General features: G+C 43.3%; 1 protein-coding gene across 5 annotated transcripts in view; it reads left to right on the forward strand.

Annotated features, from left to right (window-relative positions):
* Positions 1–2,206: 2,206 nt before the first annotated feature.
* The window catches only part of hdhd2 (haloacid dehalogenase-like hydrolase domain containing 2), a 43,621-nt gene continuing 23,627 nt past the window's right edge, over positions 2,207–22,200 (forward strand). For 4 of the 5 annotated variants that reach the window (XM_087990932.1, XM_043716254.2, XM_043716311.2 and 1 more), the window contains exons 1-3: positions 2,207–2,354; positions 15,307–15,427; positions 20,657–20,865. In XM_087990932.1, coding sequence (XP_087847058.1) covers positions 15,327–15,427; positions 20,657–20,865 — 310 coding nt within the window. In that variant the 5' untranslated portion in view covers positions 2,207–2,354; positions 15,307–15,326. The remainder of the gene's footprint in view (positions 2,355–15,306; positions 15,428–20,656; positions 20,866–22,200) is intronic. The other variant, XM_043716393.2, reaches the window with a different exon arrangement.

The following is a 22,200-nucleotide window of genomic DNA, read 5'->3' on the forward strand; positions in this document are numbered from 1 at the left end:
AGTTAAAAATTAATCATGCTCAAGATCAAATATGAATGTTAAAATGAAAGAATTAATTAACCCAGCTCTGATTCTGCCACTACTGCCTATTCTTGCTCACTGTCAATCCTATTTTACACTATTTCAAAAGGCAGTCAACCACATTAATGTAGACAAAAAAAAACTGCAGATGCTGGAATCCAAAGTAGACAATCAGAAGGCTGGAAGAACACAGCAAGCCAGGCAGCATCAGGGGTCAACGTTTTGGGTGTAACCCTTCTTCAGGACTTCGGGTGAGGGGATCTGCAGATAAAAGGTAGGGGAGGGTTTTGGATGGGGAGGTAGTGATAGGTGAACAGGTAGAGGCTAAGGCCTGGTTGGTTGATGGAAGGAATGAATCCTGTTGGTTGCTGGAAGGAAGGGTTGATCAGATGAATGGAATGGAGGGGGAGGGGTTGGAAAGGGAGTCGAGGAATGGGAAGGGAGGTTATTTGAAATTGGAGAACTCAATGTTGAGATCTCTGGGCTGAGGGTGTCTAAGCAGAAGACAAGATGTTGTTCTTCTAATTTGCAGTCTGATTCACTGTGGCAATGGAGGAAGCTGAGGATGATCATATCGCAGAGGGCATGGGAAGGGGAATTGAAATTGGCGGTGACTAGGTGACCCGGCTGAGATCCTTGGCGAAACATGCTCTTAGTTTACGTTTGGTCTCACTGATGTAGAGAAGACCGCATCGGCAGTACCTGATACAGTAAACTAGGTTAGAAGAGAGCAGGTGAATCTCTTTCCCACCTGGAAGGACTGTTTGGGGTGCTGGATGGAGGTGAGGGGGTAGTGTACCAGCAGGTTTTACATCTTTTACGGTTGCAGGGGATTTGGTGGTGCAGGATTGGTGGGGAGTGTGGCGCAAACCAAGGAGTGATAAAGGGAGCAGTCCTTGTGGAAAGCAGAGAGGGCTGGGGAGGGCAGTGACAGAAACGGAGGAATTGGGAAAATGGGATGGAGTTCTTGCAGCATACTGGGCGAGAGGAGGTGTAGTCCTGGTAGTTATGGGAGTCTGTGGGTTTATAGTAGATGTAAGTTCGTAGACTGTCGCCAGAGGGTCGACAAGGGAGGGGGTGTCCAAGATAGACCATGTGAATTTAAGGGCAGGGTGGAAGTTGTTGGTGAAGTCAATGAACTGTTGTTTAGATTAGAGTGGTGCTGGAAAAGCACAGCAGGTCAGGCAGCATTCGAGGAGCTGGAAAACCAACGTTTCGGACAGAAGCCCTTCATCAGGAATGGAAGCAGGGAGCTTTTAGCGTGAAGAACTGGTCCACTTCAGCCTGAGTGGAGGATGCAGTACTGACACAGTCATCAATGTAACGGCGGAAGAGTTGGGGAACAGTGCCTGTGTAGGTGCTGAGAAGGGACTGTTCGACATAGCTGGGGTCTATGCAAGTGCCCATATTAATGTAGGCTGTAGCCTGTAGGTCAGAACAGGTAAGGACAGCAGATTTTCATCTCTAAAGGACATTAATGAAACAGACATTTTTTTAAATGACATTGGTTCTCATTAACTGGATTTTAATTCTAGATTTTTATTAAATACAAGCTTCACCATCCCATCGTGAAATTTGAACTCACGTTCCATAACATTAGCCTGGCATTACTAATGCAGTGACAGGACAGTAACCATTAGGAGTCCTCCCAATCCATCTCGGAGGTCACCCTTTCCCAACAAGGGTTCCTCTTGACGTGGCTGAGACTTCACGATCATTCTGACTCCGCCCAAAGGCCCGTTTAGTTGGCGGCCGGTGTGGATGCTTACAGAGAGAATAAAGATTTAAAAAAATCATTCGTGTAAACCGGTTAATAAACGCTAGTGACAGACGTAATTTAAACTTCAAATGGAAAATAAATGAAGTGATTAAAAATGTTGATATAGGCCGAAAGGGCCAGGTCCCGTGACGGAGGAGGGGCCAGGTCCCGTGACGGAGGAGGGGCCAGGTCCCGTGACGGAGGAGGGGCCAGGTCCCGTGACGGAGGAGGGGCCAGGTCCCGTGACGGAGGCGGGGCCAGGTCCCGTGACGGAGGCGGGGCCAGGTCCCGTGACGGAGGAGGGGCCAGGTCCCGTGACGGAGGAGGGGCCAGGTCCCGTGACGGAGGAGGGGCCAGGTCCCGTGACGGAGGAGGGGCCAGGTCGAGCCGGGCTGGTTGACCAGGGGGTTGTCCTGGCAACGCGGGTGGGTGACAAACCGGAAATAGGTGAATGGTAGCTGCCAATGTCAGGGTGACACCAGGAGGTGGAGGATTATATTCAATGTTATTTTAACGGCAGAAGCTCTGCTTATTTGTTCACAAGCAGTATTTTACCTTTATGAAGAAAAAATAAGTAAGTACACGTTCTTCATTGCAACGGAGGTGATTAAGTCTCGAACTTAATGCATTGCGATACATTTTGGATGGAGTGTTAGTATTTAGTGGGATGTGGAGAGGGAAAGTATTTTAACATTAGATTGTCTTCAAGTGTACATGAAAGCAAATGAAAAACGTCAATTTGCAGATTAGCTACGGGCTATTTTTGAATTCAGGAACACGCTTGGTCGGTGCATTGAGTAAAGGAGTTGGGACGTCATACTGCACCTGTATAGGACATTGAGACCACTTTTAGAATACTGCGTACAATTCTGGTCGCCGTTCCATAGGAAAGATGTTTTTAAACTTGAGAGGATGCAGAAAAGACTTATGAGGATGATATCAGGCTGGAAGGTTTGAGATAGTGGGAGAGGCTGAATATGCAGAGGCTTATTTTCCCTTGGTGCATCAGAGGCTGAGAGGTGACCTTGTGGAAGTTCATAAAATCACGAGGGACAGGGATAGGTTTTTTTCCTCAAGTGGAGGAGTTCAAAATGAGAGGGCATGGTTTTAAGAGGAGAAGGGAAAGATTTTAAAAAGGGCCTGAGTGGTAATGTTTTCACACAGGGCAGCACGTGTATGGAACAAACTGCCAGATAAACAGTGGAGGTAGGTACAATTACAATATTTCATAAGCATTTAGGTGGGTACTGTGTATACGAATCGGGAGGGTTTAAAGGGATATGGGCCAAATGTGATCAAACTGGACTAGGTCAGAATGGGATATCAGCCCTGACAAGTTGGACCAAGGGGTCTGTTTCTGTGCTGTATGACTTTCTGACAGAAAACCATGTGTTAACAATCTGGCTTTTGACTGTCTGAATCATCAGATACCAACCCCAAAAATAGGCTTTCAATTTAACCTAATATTTAAGGACTATTAGAGTCATAGAGATGTACAGCATGGAAATAAACCCTTCGATCCAATGTGTTCACGTCAACCAGATTTCCTGAATTAATCTAGTCCCATTTGCCAGCATTTGGCCCATATCCCTCTCAACACTTCCCATTCATATATCCACCCAGATGCCTTTTAAATGTTGTAGTTGTACCAGCCTCCTCCTCTACTTCTGGCAGCTCATTCCATACACGCACCACTTTGTGTGAAAAGTTTGCCCCTTAGGTACCTTTTGAATCTTTCCCCTCTCACCCTAAACCTATGCCCTTTACTTCTGGACTCCCACTCTGGGGAAAAGACTTTGTCTATTTACCCTATCCATGCCGCTCATGATTTTAAAACTTCTGTGAGGTCAACCCTCAACCTCTGTTGCTCCAGGGAAAACAGCCCCAGCCTATCCGTCTCCCTTTAGCTCAAACCTTCCAACTCTGGCAAAATCCTTGTCATTTTTTTCAGTATCCTTTTAAATTTCACAATGATTTTCCTAAAAGGAGAGCAGAATTGGAAACAATATCCCAGAAGTGACTCAACTTAGAGTGAATGATTTTTAAAAAAAGTTCTGACGTTTTAAAATATAATGAAACGCAAAATAGTAAAACATGTTAAATACATAACAACACTCTTCCGATAAGAGGGAGACTAGAATTGTACACAATATTCCAAAAGTGGCCTAACCAACGTCCTGTACAGCTGTAACATGACCTCCCAACTCCAAGGTCTCTTTGTTCAGCAACACTCCCTAGGACCTGAGCATTAAGCGTATAAGTCCTGCTCTGATTTGCTTTCCCAAAATGTAGCACCTCGCATTTATCTAAGTTAAACCCCATCTGCCACTCCTTATTGATCTGTCTGATCACGATCCCATTATAATCTGAGGTAACCCTCTTCGCTGTTCACTACACCTCCAATTTTGGGGTCATCTGCAAACTTACCAACTATACCTCCTATGTTCACATCCAAATCATTTATATAAATGATGAAAAGTAGTGGACCCAGCATTGATTCTTGTGGCACTCCACTGGTCACAGGCCTCTAGTCTGAAAAACAACTCTCCACCACCACCCTCTGTCTTCCACCTTCGAGCCTGTTCTGTATCCAAATGACTAATTTTCCCTGTATTCCATGAGATCTAACCTTGCTAACCAGTCTCCCACTGGAGAACATTGTCAAACGCCTTACCCAAGTCCATATAGGTAATGTCCACTGCTCTGCCCTTATCAGTGCTCTTTGTTACTTCAAAAAACTCAACCAAGTTTGTGAGACATGATTTTCCACGCACAAAGCTATGTTGACTATCTCGAAGTCCTTGCCTTTTCAAATACGTGTAAATCCTGTCCCTCGGAATTCCCTCCAACAACTTGTGCACCAATGGGCATTTGGCCCATATTCCTCTAAACCTTTCTTATTCATGTATGTGTTGAAATGTCTTTTAAATGTTGTAACTGTACCTAATTGTATAATCTACCCCCTCCTGTGGCAGTTTATTCCATATATGAATAATTCTTTGTGGAAAATAATTGCCACTTATGTCCCTCTCCAATTTAATAAATCCTTCCTTATCTATACACCTATTCCTTTTCAGAATACCAGTCCTACCATTTTTCATAGGCAGCATCTACTTTGTGACTTTGGGCCTCATTCCAATCACCCTGATCCAGATGTTGATTTGCTGCTTCAATGAAATATTTGCTAATATTGACTCTGAACTTGCAGTAGGCAAAGGTGAGGACTGTAGATGCTGGAAACCAGAGTTTAGATCAGAGTGGTGCTGGAAAAGCACAGCAGGAAAGGCAGCATCCGAGGAGCAGGAAAATCGACGTTTTGGGCAAAAGCCCTTCATCAGGCCTTGTACACAAAATTCACTGCCCTGCCCTGCCCTCATCAGTCATCTTTGTCATTTTATCAAAAACTCAATCAAGTTTGTGAGACATGAACTTGCCCGCACAAATTCATGCTGCCTATAGCTAATAAGTCTGTATTTTTTTTCAAAGGTGAATAAATTGTGTTCCTAAGAATCTTCTCCAATAATTTTCCCACCACTGGCATAAGGCTCATTGGCCTGTAATTTCCTGGATTATCTGTTTAACAAAGGAACAACAATGGCTATTCTCTAGTCCTCTGGAACTTCTCCTGTGACTAAAGAGGATACAAAGATTTTGTGCACGACCTCAGCAATTTCCTCCCTCGCCTCTGTGTACTGGGATAAATCCCACCAGGTCCTGAGGACGGACTTGTTTTCAAAACACCCAGCAACACTTTTTTTTTTAAATATCGATATGCTCTGGTTTATCAACATACCCCTTTTGAGACTTACTATCCACCATTTCCTTCTCCTTTGTGAATACTGGTGCAAAGTTTTTGTTAATGACCACCCCCTTCCTCTAGCTCCACATATACATTTCCTCCTTTTGTCCTTGAATGGACCTACCCTTTCTCTAGCTACCCTCTTCTTCTCTTATATATGTAGAAGGGTCTTCCAAAGACATTTCGCAGTCCCTTTTAGCCCTCTTACTTCCTTGTTTGAGTTCTTTCCTGTTATCTTTGTATTCTTCGAGGCTCTGTCTGTCTTCCATTTCCTAAGCCTTATGTATGTTTCCTTTTTCTTTTTGACTAACCTCTAAATAGCTACAATACCATATGTACTACAATACTATATGTACTAATCTGAGCTCTTAAATTCTTCTGCTGTCCCTATCACACTGCTTGTGTTAAAACAAATAGACTTCAGGCAGCCAGTGCCTCCATTTCAATAACCCCCCCACCATCACCCCCCATCTTTCTTCGTCTTAGCCTTACCGGCCTTAGTCTCAAACTCCTCGGTCATTTTACTTGCTGATCTACTGCCCTGGTTCCCACCCTTCACCACACTAGTTTAAATCCTCCTGAGTGACACTAGCAAACCAGGCTTTTTGTCTTCCCTCCCTGGAAGACATCCCAATGACCCACATATCTGAAACCCTCCCTCCTACACCAACTCTTTAGCCATGTATTTAACTGTACAATCTTTCTATTCCTAGTCTCACTGGAATGTGGCACTGAGTAATCCTGAGATTACAATTCGAGACATCCTGTTCAATTCGCAATCTAACTTCCTGAACTCCCTTTGCACTACCTCAGCTCTCTATCTGCCTGTATCGTTAGTACCAATATGTACTATGGCCTCTGGCTGCTCACCCTCCCTTTTGAGAATATCCCACACCACTCAGAGACATCATTAACCTTGCCACTAGGGAGGCAGCACACCATCCTGGATCTCTTTTGCAGCCACATGAGCATTTATCTGTGCTGCTAATTGTAGACTCTCTTATGCTATTGCTCTTCTGCACTTTGACACTCCCTGCTGTACAACAGCAGTGGTGGTGCCAGTGGTCTGGCTGCTGTCATCAATCCCTGAATACCCAAAATGATGTACTTGTGACAGGAGATAGCCACAGGGCACCCTTATCCTAGACATGGTAAATGCTGGGTTATGGGGATTGGGTGGGGTGGGATACTGAGGGGAATGCTTTTTTGATGGGCTGAATGGCCTCCAACTGCACTGTTGGGATTCTATTATTCTAAATCTTACATACCCATAATGTTTTAGAGTAGTAAAAGTTAATGGAAATTGAAAGTAATAGAACGAAAACTCACCTATCGACCCCTTACTAATCAGGACCCCTTCTGTCCAAAATGTCACTTTGAACTTGTACTTTCACAATAACGATGTTCTCTGAAAGACATTACTTAAAGTCACTTTCTCACCCTTTTCCCAAATGCTATCTTAACATCAAGGCACTCTCATCTCATCTCATCTCCAACATTCAGCTCTTTAGTCCTTTGATCATCAGTATACTGACAAAAGTGGTAATCAACAATGCAAACCAGTAAGAATAATCTGCTCACTGATGCTCAGTGTTGGTTCCACCAGGGCCATTCAACTCCTAAGCTCATTATAGTCTTCATTCAAACATGGAATGAAGAGCTAAACGCCAGAGGTGAAGTGAGAGTGATGGCCTTGATGTGTGTAGCATCAGCAGGTGTAGCAAAACATGGAAATTACAGGGAGTGTTCTTTGCTGGTTGGAATCATTCCCAGCATAGAGGAAGATTGATATGATCATTAGAGATTGTCATCTCGGTTCAAGGACATTCTCACAGGAATTCCATGAGGTAATGTCCTCGGCTCAGCCATTTTCAGCCGCCATTAAACATCAAGGATTAATGGTTAGATTCTCTCTTGTTCAAAATAATAATTGCCTGGAGTTTATGTAGCACGACTATTACTTGCCACTTATCAGCCTGGTCCTAGGCTCATCCATTTTTAGCCTATTCATTCATGACCTTTCCTCCATCAGAAGATCAGAAGTGAAGATGTTCACTACATAATGTTCAGCATCATTCATAACTTCTTAGATACTGAGGCTGTGTTTGGATGTGGACTGCAAGACATGGACAATATCCAGGAGTAGGCTGATAAGTGGCAAGCAATAGTCGTGCCACATAAATTCCAGGCAATTATTATTCCAACGAGTTTTTACAAATACATAAAGGACGAAAGGGTAACTAGGGAGAGAATAGGGCCCCTCAAAGATCAGTAAAGCGGCCATTGTGTGGAGCCGCAGAAAATGGGGAAGATACTAAATGAGTATTTTGCATCAGTATTTACTGTGGAAAAGGATATGGAAGATATAGACTGTAGGGAAATAGATAGTGAAATCTTGCAAAATGTCCATATTACAGAGGAGGAAGTGCTTGATGTCTTGAAACGGGTAAAGGTGGATAAATCCCAGGATCTTATTAAGTGTACCGAGAACTCTGTGGGAAGCTAGAGAAGTGATTGCTGGGCCTCTTGCTGAGATATTTGTGTCATCGATAGTCACAGGTGAGGTGCAGAAAAACTGGAGGTTGGCTAACGTGGTGCCACTGTTTAAAAAGGGTGGTAAGGACAAGCCAGGGAACTATAGACCAGGGAGCCAGACATTGGTGGTGGGCAAGTTGTTGGAGGGAATCCTGAGGGACAGGATGTACATGTATTTGGAAAGGCAAGGACTAATTAGGGATAGTCAACATGGCTTTGTGTGTAGGAAATCATGTCTCACAAACTTGATTGAGTTTTTGTGGAAGTAATAAAGAGGATTGATGACGACAGAGTGGTAGATGTGATCTATATGATCTTCAGTAGGTTTCGACAAGGTTCCCCATGGGAGACTGATTAACAAGATTAGATGTCCTGAAATACGGAGAACTAGCCATTTGGATACAGAACTGGCTCAAAGGTAGAAGACAGAGGGTGGTGGTGGAGGATTGTTTTTCAGACTGCAGGCCTGTGACCATTGGAGTGCCACAAGGATCGGTGCTGGGTCCTGTACTTTTTGTCATTTACATAAATGATTTGGATGTGAGTATAAGCAGTACAGTTAGTAAGTTTGCAGATGACACCAAAATTGGAGGTGTAATGGACAGCGAAGAGGGTTACCTCAAATTACAACAGATGGACCAGATGGGCTAATGGGCTGAGAAGTGGCAGATGGAGTTTAATTCAGATAAATGCAAGGTGCTGCATTTTGGGAAAGCAAATCTTAGCAGGACTTATGCACTTAATGGTAAGGTCCTCGGGAGTGTTGCTGAACAAAGAGACCTTGGTGTGCAGGTTCATAACTCCTTGAAAGTGGAGTCGCAGGTAGATAGGATAGTGAAGAAGGTATTTGGTATGCTTTCCTTTATTGGTCAGAATATTGAGTACAGGAGTTGGGAGGTCATGTTGCAGCTGTACAGGACATTGGTTAGGCCACTTTTGGAATTCTGCGTGCAATTCTGATCTTCCTATTGGAAAGATGTTGTGAAACTTGAAAGGGTTCAGAAAAGATTTGCAAGGATGTTGCCAGGGTTGGAGGATTTGCGCTATAGGGAGAGGCTGAACAGGCTGGGGGTGTTTTCCCTGGAGCGTTGGAAGCTGAGAGGTGACCTTATAGAGATTTACAAAATTATGAGGAGCATGGATAGGGTAAATAGGCAAAGTTTTTTCCCTGGGGTCGGGGTGTCCAGAACTAGAGGGCACAGATTTAGGGTGAGGGGAAAGATATAAAAGAGACCGACAGGGCAACTTTTTTACACAGAGGGGTGGTACGTGCATGGAATGAGCTGCCAGAGGAAGTGGTGGAGGCAGGTACAATTGCAACATTTAAGAGGCATTTGGATGGGTATATGAATAGGAAGGATTTGGAGGGATATGGGCCTGGTGCTGGCAGGTGGGACTAGATTGGGTTGGGATATCTGGTCGGCATGGACGGGTAGGATTGAAGGGTCTGTTTCCATGCTTTAAATCTCTGACTCTATTTTGAACAAGAGAGAATCTACCCATCACTCCTTGAAGTTTAATGGCATTACCATTGTTGAATCCTCATTGTTAATATCCTAGGTCCAGTCCTTGACTAGAAACTGAACTGGCCCATCCATATAAATATAGTCAAATAAGAGCATGTTTAGAATTCTGCAGCTTAACTCCAAATTCTTCAAAACCTTTTCTGTCTTTTATAATGCGCATGTCAGGAATATGATGGAATACTCTCAATTTGCCTGGGTGAGTGCAACTCAACATCTTTCTCAATAAGATTGACAATGTACAAGACAGAGCAGTCTGGTTAGCACCACATCCACAAACATTCACTCCCTGCACACTGAAGCTCAGTGCCAGCAGTGTGTACCACCTACAAGATGCCTTATCAAAATTTACCAAGGCCCTTACAGCATGACCTTCCAAACTTATGACCTCCACTACTTAGTAGGAGAAGGCTAGCCGATGCATGGGAGCACTACCGCCTGCAAGTTACCTAATCTTGTTTTCCAAATGTATTGCTGTACCTTCACTGTTGCTGGGTCAAAATCCTGGAACACCTCCCTCAAAGGCTGTGCGTGTGTGTGTGTGTGTACACACCAAATGGTTTGCAATGATTCAAGGCAGCAAGTCACCACTAACTTATAAAAGGCAACTGAGGATGAGTAATAAATGCTGTCCCAGCCAGCGATGCCCATAAATCGAGAAGATAGGGAACTCAGGGAAAATAAATATTGATGTCTTGAAAATAGTCCATATTACTGAAGAGGAAATGCTGGAGGCCTTCAAAAACATGTCCTGGAAATTTATACAGCTTTCTAATCAATTGTATCCCATGATATTTTAGGGAGTTAGGGAAGACATTTCAGGGCTCCTAGCGGTAATATTTATATCATTTACAGCAATGGGTAAGGTGCCAGAGTACTGGAGGATTGCTGATGTGCCTCTCACTGAGAAGAGGAACATGATGAATCTTGAGATTAGAGATAGAAGTTTGATTTGGAGTTGGGCGAGTTTGGACAAGCTAGGACCTTTTCTTTACAGCAAAGGAGACGGAGGGAAGATATTATAGAAGTGTATAAGTTCATTAGAGGCATAGATAGGGTGAATGCACTCAGTCTTTTTCCCATGGTTGGGGAATCGAGGTCTAGAGGGCATCAGTTTAATGTTATTGGGGAAGAATAAAAGGGAACCTGAGGGGCAACATTTTTCACACAGAGGGTGGTATGCATATGCAGTGAGCTGTCAGCAGAAGTGGTTGAGGCAGGTACATTAACAGTATTTAAAAGGCATTTGGATAAATACTCGGATCAGAAAGTTTTAGAATTTATGGGCCATGTGCAGGGAAATGGGTTAGTGTGGATGGATATATTGGTCAGCATGGAAGATTCTGTCTCTGTGATATCAGAATCTGTGTCGAGTTGATGAAGCTACAACACAAAACTACCTGTGTGGCAATCAGATTATGCTGCAAATAAAAGACAGCATTAGAGCCATACAGCACAGAAACAGACCCCTCTGTCCAACTCATCCATACCAACAAATTGTCCAAAACTAACCTAGTTCCACTTGCCTATGTTACGACCATATCCCTTTAAACCTTTCCTTGTGTACCTATCCAAATATCTTTTAAATGTTGCAACTGTAACTGCATCTCCCACTTCATCTGGCAGTTCATTCCACATACAAACCACCCTCTGTGGAAAAGGTTGTCCCTCAGCTCCCTTTTAAATCTTTCTCCTCTAATTATGCCCCTCATAATTTTGTAAACCTTTATAAGGTCACCCCTCAACCTCCAACGCTCCAGGGAAAACAGCCCCAACCTGTTCAGCCTCTCTCTATAGCTCAAATTCTTCAACTCTAGCAACATCCTTGTAAATCTTTTCTGAACCCTTTCAAGTTTCACAACATCTTTCCGATAGGAAGGAGACCAAAATTGCATGCAATATTCCAACAGTGGCCTAACCAATGTCCTGTACAGCCGCGACATGACCTCCCAACTCCTGTACTCCATACTCTGACCAATAAAGGAAAGCATACCAAACGCCGCCTTCACTATCCTATCTACCTGTGACTCCACTTTCAAGGAGCTATGAACCTGCACTATAAGGTCTCTTTGTTCAACAACACTCCCTAGGACCTGGTCAGCATGGACGGGTTGGACCGAAGGGTCTGTTTCTATGCTGTACATCTCTATGACTCTATGACAAAAATAGAGGACCCAGCATCGATCCTTGTGGCACTCCATTGGTCACAGGCCTCCAGTTTGAAAACCACCACCACCCTGTTGCTACCCTCCAGTTTTCTGGGACCTTACCCATGGCTAACATGTAGTCTTTCTGCTGCCATGCTGTCCCGCATTTCTCATAGAACCAGGGTTGTTGCCCTGACTTAGTGGTAGCATGGGGGATACTCTGGATAGATGTGATTACAGATAGTGGTTTGGTACATTGCTGCTGATGATGATGACTTGCAGCACCTCAAGGTTTTGAGTTGCTAGATCTGTTCAAAGTCTGTCCCATTTGGTATGGTGGTAATGCCACACAACATATGTACAGTATCCTCAATGTGAAGATAGGACTTGGTCTTCACAAGACTGTGTGGTGGTCCTTGCTGATGATACTGTGATGGAAACATGCATCTTCTGTGACAAGTAGATTGTGGAGAATGAGGTGCGCTACCCTTTGTTTCTGCCATTACTTACTGCAATAGATGAATGGTTCTTGCCCAACTTGGTCAGGAGTGCTGTTGTCAAGCCACGCTTTGTGATGGGCATCAAAATCCCCAATCCAGGTTCCGTTCTGTGAAATGCCACTCTCAGTACTTCTGCTAAATAGTGTTTAACGTGGAGAAGTGGTGATTCATCAGCCAAGGGGCTGTACACAGTAATGAGCAGGAGGTCACCTTGTTTAAATTTTACTTGGCTAAGGGGTGACCTTATAGAGATTTATAAAATCATGAAGAGTATGGATAAGGTGAATAGCCAAGGTATTTTCCTAGGGTAGGGGAGTCCAAAACTAGAGGGCTTAGGTTGAGGGTGAAATATTTTAAAGGGACCTGACAGGCAACGTTTTGATGCAGAGGGTGGTGTGTGTGTATGGAACAAACTGCCAGAGGAGATGGTGGAGACTGGAATAATTACAACATTTAAAAGGCATCTGGATGGGTACGTGAATAGGAAAGGTTTAGAGGGATATGGTCCAAATAATGGGACGAGATCTCCTCCACTTCCCGCTCCTCCTCCAATCGCCACCACCCACTGGTCCTCACCTACCACCCCACCAACCTCCATATACATCGTATCATCCGTCGTCATTTCCGCCACCTCCAAACGGACCCCACCACCAGGGATATATTTCCCTCCCCTCCCCTCCCCTATCAGCGTTCCGAAAAGACCACTCCCTCCGTGACTCCCTCGTCAGGTCCACACCCCCCACCAACCCAGCCTCCACTCCTGGCACCTTCCCCTGCAACTGCAAGAAATGCAAAACTTGCGCCCACACCTTCCCTTCCCCCCCCCCCCCCCCCGACTTACTTCCCTCCAACGCCCCAAGGGATCCTTCCATATCCGCCACAAATTCACCTGCACCTCCACACACATCCTTTACTGCATCCGCTGCACTCGATGTGGCCTCCTCTATATTGGGGAGACAGGCCGCCTACTTGTGGAACGTTTCAGAGAACACCTCTGGGACACCCGGACCAACCAACCCAACCACCCCGTGGCCCAACACTTCAACTCCCCCTCCCACCTCACCGAAGACATGCAGGTCCTTGGACTCCTCCATCACCAGACCATAGCAACACGACGGCTGGAGGAAGAGCGCCTCATCTTCCGCCTAGGAACCCCCCATCCACAAGGGATGAACTCAGATTTCTCCAGTTTCCTCATTTCCCCTCCCCACACCTTGTCTCAGTCCCAACCCTTGAACTCAGCACCACCTTCCTAACCTGCAATCTTCTTCCTAACCTCTGTGCCCCCACCCCCACTCCGGCCTATCAACCTCACCTTGACCTCCTTCCACCTATCGCATTTCCAACGCTCTCCCCCCACCAAGTCCTTCCTCCCTACCTTTTATCTTAGCCATTCTTGGCACATTTTCCTCATTCCTGAAGAAGGGCTCATGCCCGAAACGTCGATTCTCCTGCTCCTTGGATGCTGCCTGACCTGCCGCGCTTTTCCAGCAACACATTTTTGTCACTTTTTCTCCTACTAGATGTGTTTAGGTTACCAGAGCGGATGAGTAGGACCAAAGGGTCTATTTCCGTGCTGTACAACTCTATGACTGGACGATGCCATTAAACTTCAATATTGTGGAGTGACTCCCCCATTCCCTACCATCATCATCACCACCACCACCTCCATTGTTCTGCTACCTCTAGTAGATCTGTCCTGCTAGTAGGACAGAACATATCAGAGGATGGAGATGATGGTGTCTGGAACATAGTAAGGTATGATTCCATGTTTGTAATGTTGCTTGATTTGTCTATAGGTTAGCTCTCCTAATCTCAGCACAACATCCAGATGTTCAGAACTTTGCAGATATGATGTGGCTGGGATTTCTGGTGTCTACACTGATGCCGTGTGATCTGTCCTGTTTCATTCCTTGGTTTAGATTTTGTAGTGACTTTACCACAACTGACAAGGCCATTTCAGAGAAACTTTAAAAGTTGTCAACATTGCTGAGGTCTGCAGTCCTAAATAGGCCAGAGCAGGTGTGAATACTGGGCAAAGATGGCAGATTTCCTTCACTAAAGGTGACAGGATGGGTTTGTACAACAATTGACACTGACACTGATACTGTCTTTAATATTGGAAATTCCAGTGACAGTCTTGCTTAACTGTGTACCTCTAACATTGGTATACTTTGAAACATCCTATCACTGGGTAATAGTAGAGTAGTACACTGGTTCCAGGATTTGTTTAAGGCCCAGCCACAAGGCCCACAATGTGATAAATGAGAGAATGTAAACTGAAACTTATAAGATTCTGGGGTCTTGACAGGGTAGATGCTGAGAGGATATTTCCCCTCAAGGAGAAATCTAGAACAAGCAGACTTTATTTAAAAATAGAGGGTCTTCCTTTTAAAATAAGAGATTAGGAGAATCGTTCATTAGAGGGAGATGATTGCTGGTTTTCACCTGAGGATCACCAGGTCTCTAGTGAGGGAAGAGTTTTAGAAGGAGAGTCCTTCATGGTAATGTCAGCCAGTGTGGAAATTGAGGTAAAAACAAGGGCTGCAGATGCTGAAAACCAGAGTCGAGATTAGAATGGTGCTGGAAAAGCACAGCAGGTCAGGCAGCATCCGAGGAGCTTGGGAATTGAACCCACCCTGTTCACATCATGCTGTATTGCAAACCAGCTGTCAACCAATTGAACTAACTGACCTCCATAGCAATATATTTGTTTGTATGATTTTGTTCTACACTGTTTTTATCCTGGATGTGAAGAAACATTGGTGTGGATCTGAGAATCAATGCATGCCTTTGTACCTGGATCAAAACCTTAGCATGCCCTTTCTAACAAATTTATGGGTGCAGTACCACCACAAAGAATGTAATAATTCAAGAGGAAGGCCTAGCAGCACATTTTTTCAGTACGTGGACAAGCAATAAATACAGCCTTTTTAGTATTACTCCTCTACCTAGAGCAAATAAGAAGTAGATCTGCCAATCTGAGTGCTTTTTTGTTCCTTTCCCTATTTTATGTTGACAGATTATATTTGTTAATAGAGAATGGCAACACGACGAGCATTAAAGGCTGTCCTAGTAGATCTCAGTGGAACATTACACATTGAAGATACAGCCATATCTGGTGCACAGGAAGCACTACAGAAGTAAGTTTGCCCCCACTTACTTTCGTTACCTTTTACTTACCTTCCCTTCCAGATCCACATTCCAGTGAAGATCTCGACCCACAGGAGGGGTCCCTGGCTTCCGCAATCTGTCAAATAAACACTAGCAATTCTCGTTCTGCAAGATTTCACACTTTATTATCACTGTCGGGCTCAGGTTGTCCAGCAGCACAGACGTTAAACACTTTTCCATGTTCCTTGGAGAAACTGTGCAAATGGCTTAAAAGAAATTCAATTTTTATAACTGTTTTTGAAAAATAGTACAGCCTTAATTACAGAGTAAATCCAATAAAATTTAATAAAATGACATTATTGGCTTAACACATGTCTATGATATTTCCTGGGAACTAACTTTGCACATTTTATCTTTTGGCACCAGTGTCTCCAAGGTTAGCTAGGATGGTTAGTAATGTCCTATCTAGCTTAGTTAATTCCATACTGTGAAGGAAGCATTGTCTGCTCATGTTTGGTTCAGCTAGTTCAGGAATGCAGCTTTTAGCAGGGTAAAAAGCCATTTTAAACAGAATTGTCAATTTTCAGCCTAGAAACTATTTTGTTATGTTACTTTATATTACTACATTAAGAAGCCATTTTGCTGTTAGTAAGGGCATGTATTAATTGGTTGCTCCTGACAACAGCCTAAATCCAGAGTTTAGATTCTCACCAGTATTTTTTTATTTGAGTTTTTGTTTTGGCGTTGGGCCCTTCAGGGACAATGGATGCGTGTAGGCCAGCATGTTCAGGGCCATCTGGTTTGAGAGTTACCCAATCTGGTAAAGTGGTGCTCAGGTTCAGAGGAAGGGAGGGATCACAGACAGTGCTAAAATAGGCATTGACCCCTTTGCACTTTATTATGGAATCATGAGATTTGGGTGTCACTAGCTCGACATTATTTATTGCCATTCCAAACTGTCCTTGAGAAAATGTAGGTGAGATGTTTTCATCATCTGTTGCTGTCCATGTGGTGTTGGCGCTGTTAAGAGAGGGGAGTTCCAGCACATTGACCCAGCCACAGTCAGGGTGCTGTGTGGTTTAAAGAGGAACATCTACATGGTAGAGGTGGCAGGTTTCAAAGATTCTATTTGGGGGCTGTGAAAAGTTGTGCTGCTTTGAACTGTGTAGTGATGAGCCTTTGAAGTGTACCTAGAGCACCAATCATCCAGGTAAGGGGAGAATATTCTATCATTTTCCTAACTTGTGGCTGGGAGACAATAACCAAGCTTTTGAGAGTCAGGAGGTGATTTACCTGCCACAGAATTCCCAGTTTGTGACCTGATATTGCAACCACAATTTTGATATCCTGGTCCAGTTCACTTTCCAGTGAAATTGCTTAGCACTAATATAGCGCACACATAATTTTCCATTTATTAACCCAAACCTGGGTATTGTCCAACGCTTGCTGTTTATGGGCAGGGACTGCTTCAATATCTGAAGGGTCAGGAATGGTGCTGAAAAATTGCCTGATGAAAATGTTACAACTTTGTGTCTATGTACATGTTGAAACATAGTCATAGAAATGTACAGCATGGAAACAGACCCTTCAGTCCAACTCGTCCATGCCAACCAAATATCCCAACCTAATCTAGTCCCATTTGCCAGTATTTGGCCCGTATCCCTCTAAACCCTTCCTATTCATGTACCTATCCAGATGCCTTTTGAATGTTGCAATTGTACCAGCCTCCACCACTTCCTCTGGCAGCTCATTCCATACATGCATCACCCTCTGCGTGAAAAAGTTGCCCCTTAGGTCTCTTTTATATCTTTACCCTCTCAGTCTAAACCTATGCCCTCTAGTTCTGGACTCCCCCATCCCAGGGAAAATACTTTGTCTATTTATGCTTTCCATGTCCCTCATGATTTCATAAACCTCTACAAGTCACCCTGCAGCCTCCAACGCTCCAGGGAAAATAGCCCCAGCCTGTTCAGCCTCCCCTATAACTCAAATCCTCCAACCCTGGCAAGATACATGTAAATCTTTTCTGAACCCTTTCAAATGTCATAACATCCTTTCGATAGGAAGGAGACCAAAATCGCATGCAATATTCCAAAAGTGGCCTAACTAATGTGCTGTACAGCTGCAACATGACCTCCCAACCTCTATGCTCAATGCTCTGACCAATAAAGGAAAGCATACCAAAAGCCTTCGTCACTATACTATCTACCTGCGACTCCACTTTCAAGGAGCTATGAACCTGCACCCCAAGGTCTCTTTGTTCAGTAACACTCCCTAGGACCTTACCATTAAATGTGTGGTCCTGCTAAGATTTGCTTTCTCAAAATGTAGCACCCCGCATTTATCAAAATTAAACTCCATCTGCTACTCCTCAGCCCATTGGCCCATCTGATGAAGACCCTGTTGTAATCTGAAGTAACCTTCTTTGCTGTCCACTACACCTCCAGTTTTGGGATCATCTGCAGACTTACTAACTATACCTCCTGTGTTCACATCCAAATTACGAAAGGTAGTGGACCCACTACCAATCCTTGTGCCACTCCACTGGTCACAGACCTCCAGTCTGGAAAAACAACCCTCCCCCACCACCATCTGTCTTCTACCTTTGAGCTAGTTCTGTATCCAAATGGCTATTTCTCCCTGTATTCCATGAGATCTAACCTTGCTAATCAGTCTCTCATGGGGAACCTTGTCAAACCCCTTACTGAAGTTCATATAGATCATGTCCAGTGCTCTGGCCTCATCAATCCTCTTTGTTACTTTTTCAAAAAACTCAAATCAAGTTTGAGACACTTGTGATTTCCCATGTGCAAAGCCATGTTGATGATCCCTAATCAGTCCTTGCCTTTCCAAATACATGTACATACTGTCCCTCAGGATTTCCGTTTGATATGCGTTTGAAGACATCCAGCTCTGTAATATGGACATTTTTCAAGATGCCACCATCTATTTCCCCACATTCTATATCTTCCATGTCCTTCTCCAACATAAACACTGATGCAAAATACTTGTTTAGTACCTCCCCCATTTTCTGCGGCTCCACACAAAGGCCGCCTTGCTGATCTTTGAGGGGCCCTATTCTCTCCCTAGTTACCCTTTTGTTCTTAATGTATTTGTAAAAGCCCTTTGGATTCTCCTTAACCCTATTTGCAAAAGCTATCTCATGTCCCCTTTTTGCCCTCCTGATTTCCCTCTTAAGTATACTCCTACTCCCTTTATACACTTCTAAGGATTCACTTGATCTCTCCTGTCTATACCTGACATATGTTTCCTTCTTTTTCTTAACCAAACCCTCAATTTCTCCAGTCATCCAGCAATCCCTACACCTACCAGCCTTTCACCCTAACAGGAATATACTTTCTCTGGTCTCTCTATCTCATTTCTGAAGGCTTCCCATTTTCCAGCCAACCCTTTTACCTGTGAACGTCTGCCCCCATTCATCCTTTGAAAGTTCTTGCCTAATACCATCTAAATTGGCCTTCCTCCCTATTAGAACTTCAACTTTTAGATCTGGTCTATCCTTTTCCATCGTTATTTTAAAACTAATAGAATTATGGTCGCTGGCCTCAAAGTGCTCCCCCACTGAAACCTCAGTCACCTGCCCTGCCTTATTTCCCAAGAGTAGGTCAAGTTTTGCACTTTCTCTAGTGGGTACCATCCACATACTGACTCAGAAACTTGTCTTGTACGCACTTAACAAATCCCTCCCATCTAAACCCTTAACACTATGGCAGTCCCAGTCTATGTTTGGAAAGTTAAAATCCCCTACCATAACCACCCTATTATTCTTACAGATAACTGAAATCTCCTTACAAATTTGTTTCTCAATTTCCCGGCTGACTATGGGTCTGTAATGCAATCCCAGTAAGGTGATCATCCCTTTCTTATTTGTCAGTTGCACCCAAATAACTCCCCTTGATGTATTTCCAGGAATATCCTCCCTAACTACAGCTGTAATGCTATCCCTTATCAACTCCCACCCCCCCCTCCTCCCCCAAACCCCCAACTTCTCTCTTGCCTCCCTTTCTATCCTTCTTATAGCATTTGTATCCTGGAACATTAAACTGCCAGCTCTGTCCATACCTGAGCCATGTTTCTGTAATTGCTGTGATATCCCAGTCCCATGTTCCCAACCATGTTGAGTTCATCTGCCTTCCCTGTTCAGCCGCTTGCATTGAACTAAATGCAATTTAATTTATCAGACCTACTTTGTTCTCTGCTTTGTTCCTGCCTGCCCTGACTGTTTGACTCACTTCTTTTCTCATATGTTAACTATGATTTCACCAGTCTGTGAAAGTTATGTTTGGGGTGATGGCTTTTCATGCGTAGAAGTGGTTGTTGCTTATTTTTTTGAAAATAAGTATTAACTTGTGCCTATTACCTTATACAAATTTTAATTAAGTGATGTTAATGCTTTTCTTGTTGTGACTTTAAGATTAATGGAAAGTTGGTTATTATTGTGGGTATTTATAAATTATTTTAACTTGCTTCTGTGCTGGTCCAAGTACTTCATGTATCAACAGAATTCCAGACGATCTTGTTAGTGTATGATCACGTCAGCTAATAAATGAATTCGTAAGAACAAAAAAGCTGTCCCTAAAAGTCAAAAAAATAATTTTCAACCAAGTCTCGAGGGGAATGCTTGAAAAAGAATAATTTAATTTAATGCCAGCTTGGGACTTGAAATAAGATGGATCATCCACATGGGCACTTAGGCCGAGGATAGTTGCAAATATGCCAGCTTTACCTTTTGCAGTTCTGTACTTTACTGACCAAGTTGTCATGGTGTCACCGAGCTGCTTTTGGCGATGAACTTTGAAGTCTTCCACCCTGAGTTCATCCTATGCCCTTGTCTGTTTTGTGCCTAGACTCTGGACAAATGTGCTGATACCTTTATTAATATGATAGCATATTTATAGAACAGAATGTGTATGCAACTTCCTTTTTGCTACTAGGCATCTCTCTTCAATTTATAAAGCTTGTATAGTATCAACAGATTTTTATGCTTAGTTGTGGTTAACAATTTCTTTGATTGGAAAAAATCTTCAGTGAAGTCTTAAAATTTCATTGATTTCTGAAATAAATTGTCAAAAATAACTGGTGGATGTTTCTATATGTTTGGATTTAACTTTGGTTATAGTTTCTAATGACATTTCAAAGATAACCTCTACATTTGTGCAATTATTTTTTTAAGAAAGAAGCTGTTTTATGCAATGAGCTGAGAAAGAAGCTAGCATTGACTTCAGTAATTTACATAGGTTGCGCAGTGCTCCTGTAGCTGTGAGGTTTGTGACTAACACCACCAAGGAGTGTAAACGAACACTGTTTGAACGACTACAGAAGCTCAACTTTGACATCCACGAGGAAGAGATCTTCACATCTCTAACGGCAGCCAGAAATCTTGTTGAGCAAGAGCAGATCAGACCGTTACTCTTGGTGGATGATAGTGCACTTGAAGACTTTGAAGGTATGCTGACTCTGAATGGCTTTGAATGGGATGGTACAGAGGGATAAGACTTGTCAAAGATCCAAACAACTACTGCACTGCAGAAGGAGGCTATTCAGCCATCATGTCTACTGGCTGTCCAAGTCAGCCTGATGACTTAGTGCCATTCTGCTGCCTTTGCATCATATCTTTGCATATTGTTTCTATTTAAATAATTATCCCTTTTAAATGCCTCAATTGAACCTGCCGTCTCCCACTTTTCTAGGCAGTGCATTTCATACTCCTAATATGATATTGATCAAATGCAGACAAACGAGACCAGTTTAAATTGTGTACGCTGGGCTTGTTTCCATGCTATAGATCTCCTATAACTACTCACTGTGTGAAAATGTTTCTTCTCACAGTCCATTTATTTCTTTTGCAAATCGCTTTAAATTTGTGCATTCTCGTTTTTGATCCTTTTAGAAATGGGAACAGTTTTTCCCTCTTTGCTCATGATTTTGAATACTTCTATAAAATTTCCTCTTAGCCACCTTACCTGTGAAGATAAGAGTCCCATCCTGTCGATCCTCCTATATCTGAAGTTTCTCATCCCTGGAAACACTTCTGCATTCTCTCCAATGTGTTCACATCTGACCTACAATATAGCACCCAGAACTGTACACCGTACTGCAGGTAGGGTTTAACAACCATCTTAGACAAGTTCAGCATCAACGCCTTGCTATTTTGCTTTATACCCCATCAAGTAAAGCCTCGGATGGTGTATGTTTCATTAATTGCACTCTCTCTCTCTGCCTGTCATACAGCTTCAATGAGCTATGCACAAATACATAAATCCCACTGCTCTTGTACCCTTTGAAATTGTTATATTGTCTCTAGATGTTCTTCCTGCCAAAATGCATCACCTCGTGCTTTGCCACCTCTTTGATAACTCCCTTACCTTATCTGTGTCCTTTTGAGATTTGCACTGTCCTTCTCACTGTTTTCAATATATCCAGGTTTTGTAACATCCATAAAGTGTCCCCTTACTAACCGTTGAGGAACCCTACTACAAACCTTCATCTAGCCTGAAAAATATCCATTGAGCTGAATTCTCTTCCTTATTACTCAACCAATTTGTAACAATGTTGCTACTGTCACTATTATTCCAACTTTTTTGTGTAAAACAATTGAGTAAAGTATAAAATACTTTCTGCAAGTCCATATATACCATATCAACAATATTACCATCAGCAACCCTTGTTACCTCTTCAAAATGTCCAGCAAGTTAGTTAAACACCATTTCACCTTTGGAAATGTGTGCTGACTCTTCCAAATCAACCCATCTTTATCCACGTGACTACTAATTATTTCCCA

The sequence above is a fragment of the Chiloscyllium plagiosum genome, unplaced genomic scaffold (assembly GCF_037043375.1).
Source record: "Chiloscyllium plagiosum isolate Xiang-an unplaced genomic scaffold, Cpla_swu_hap1 HiC_scaffold_1, whole genome shotgun sequence".
Taxonomy (NCBI): Eukaryota; Metazoa; Chordata; class Chondrichthyes; order Orectolobiformes; family Hemiscylliidae; genus Chiloscyllium; species Chiloscyllium plagiosum.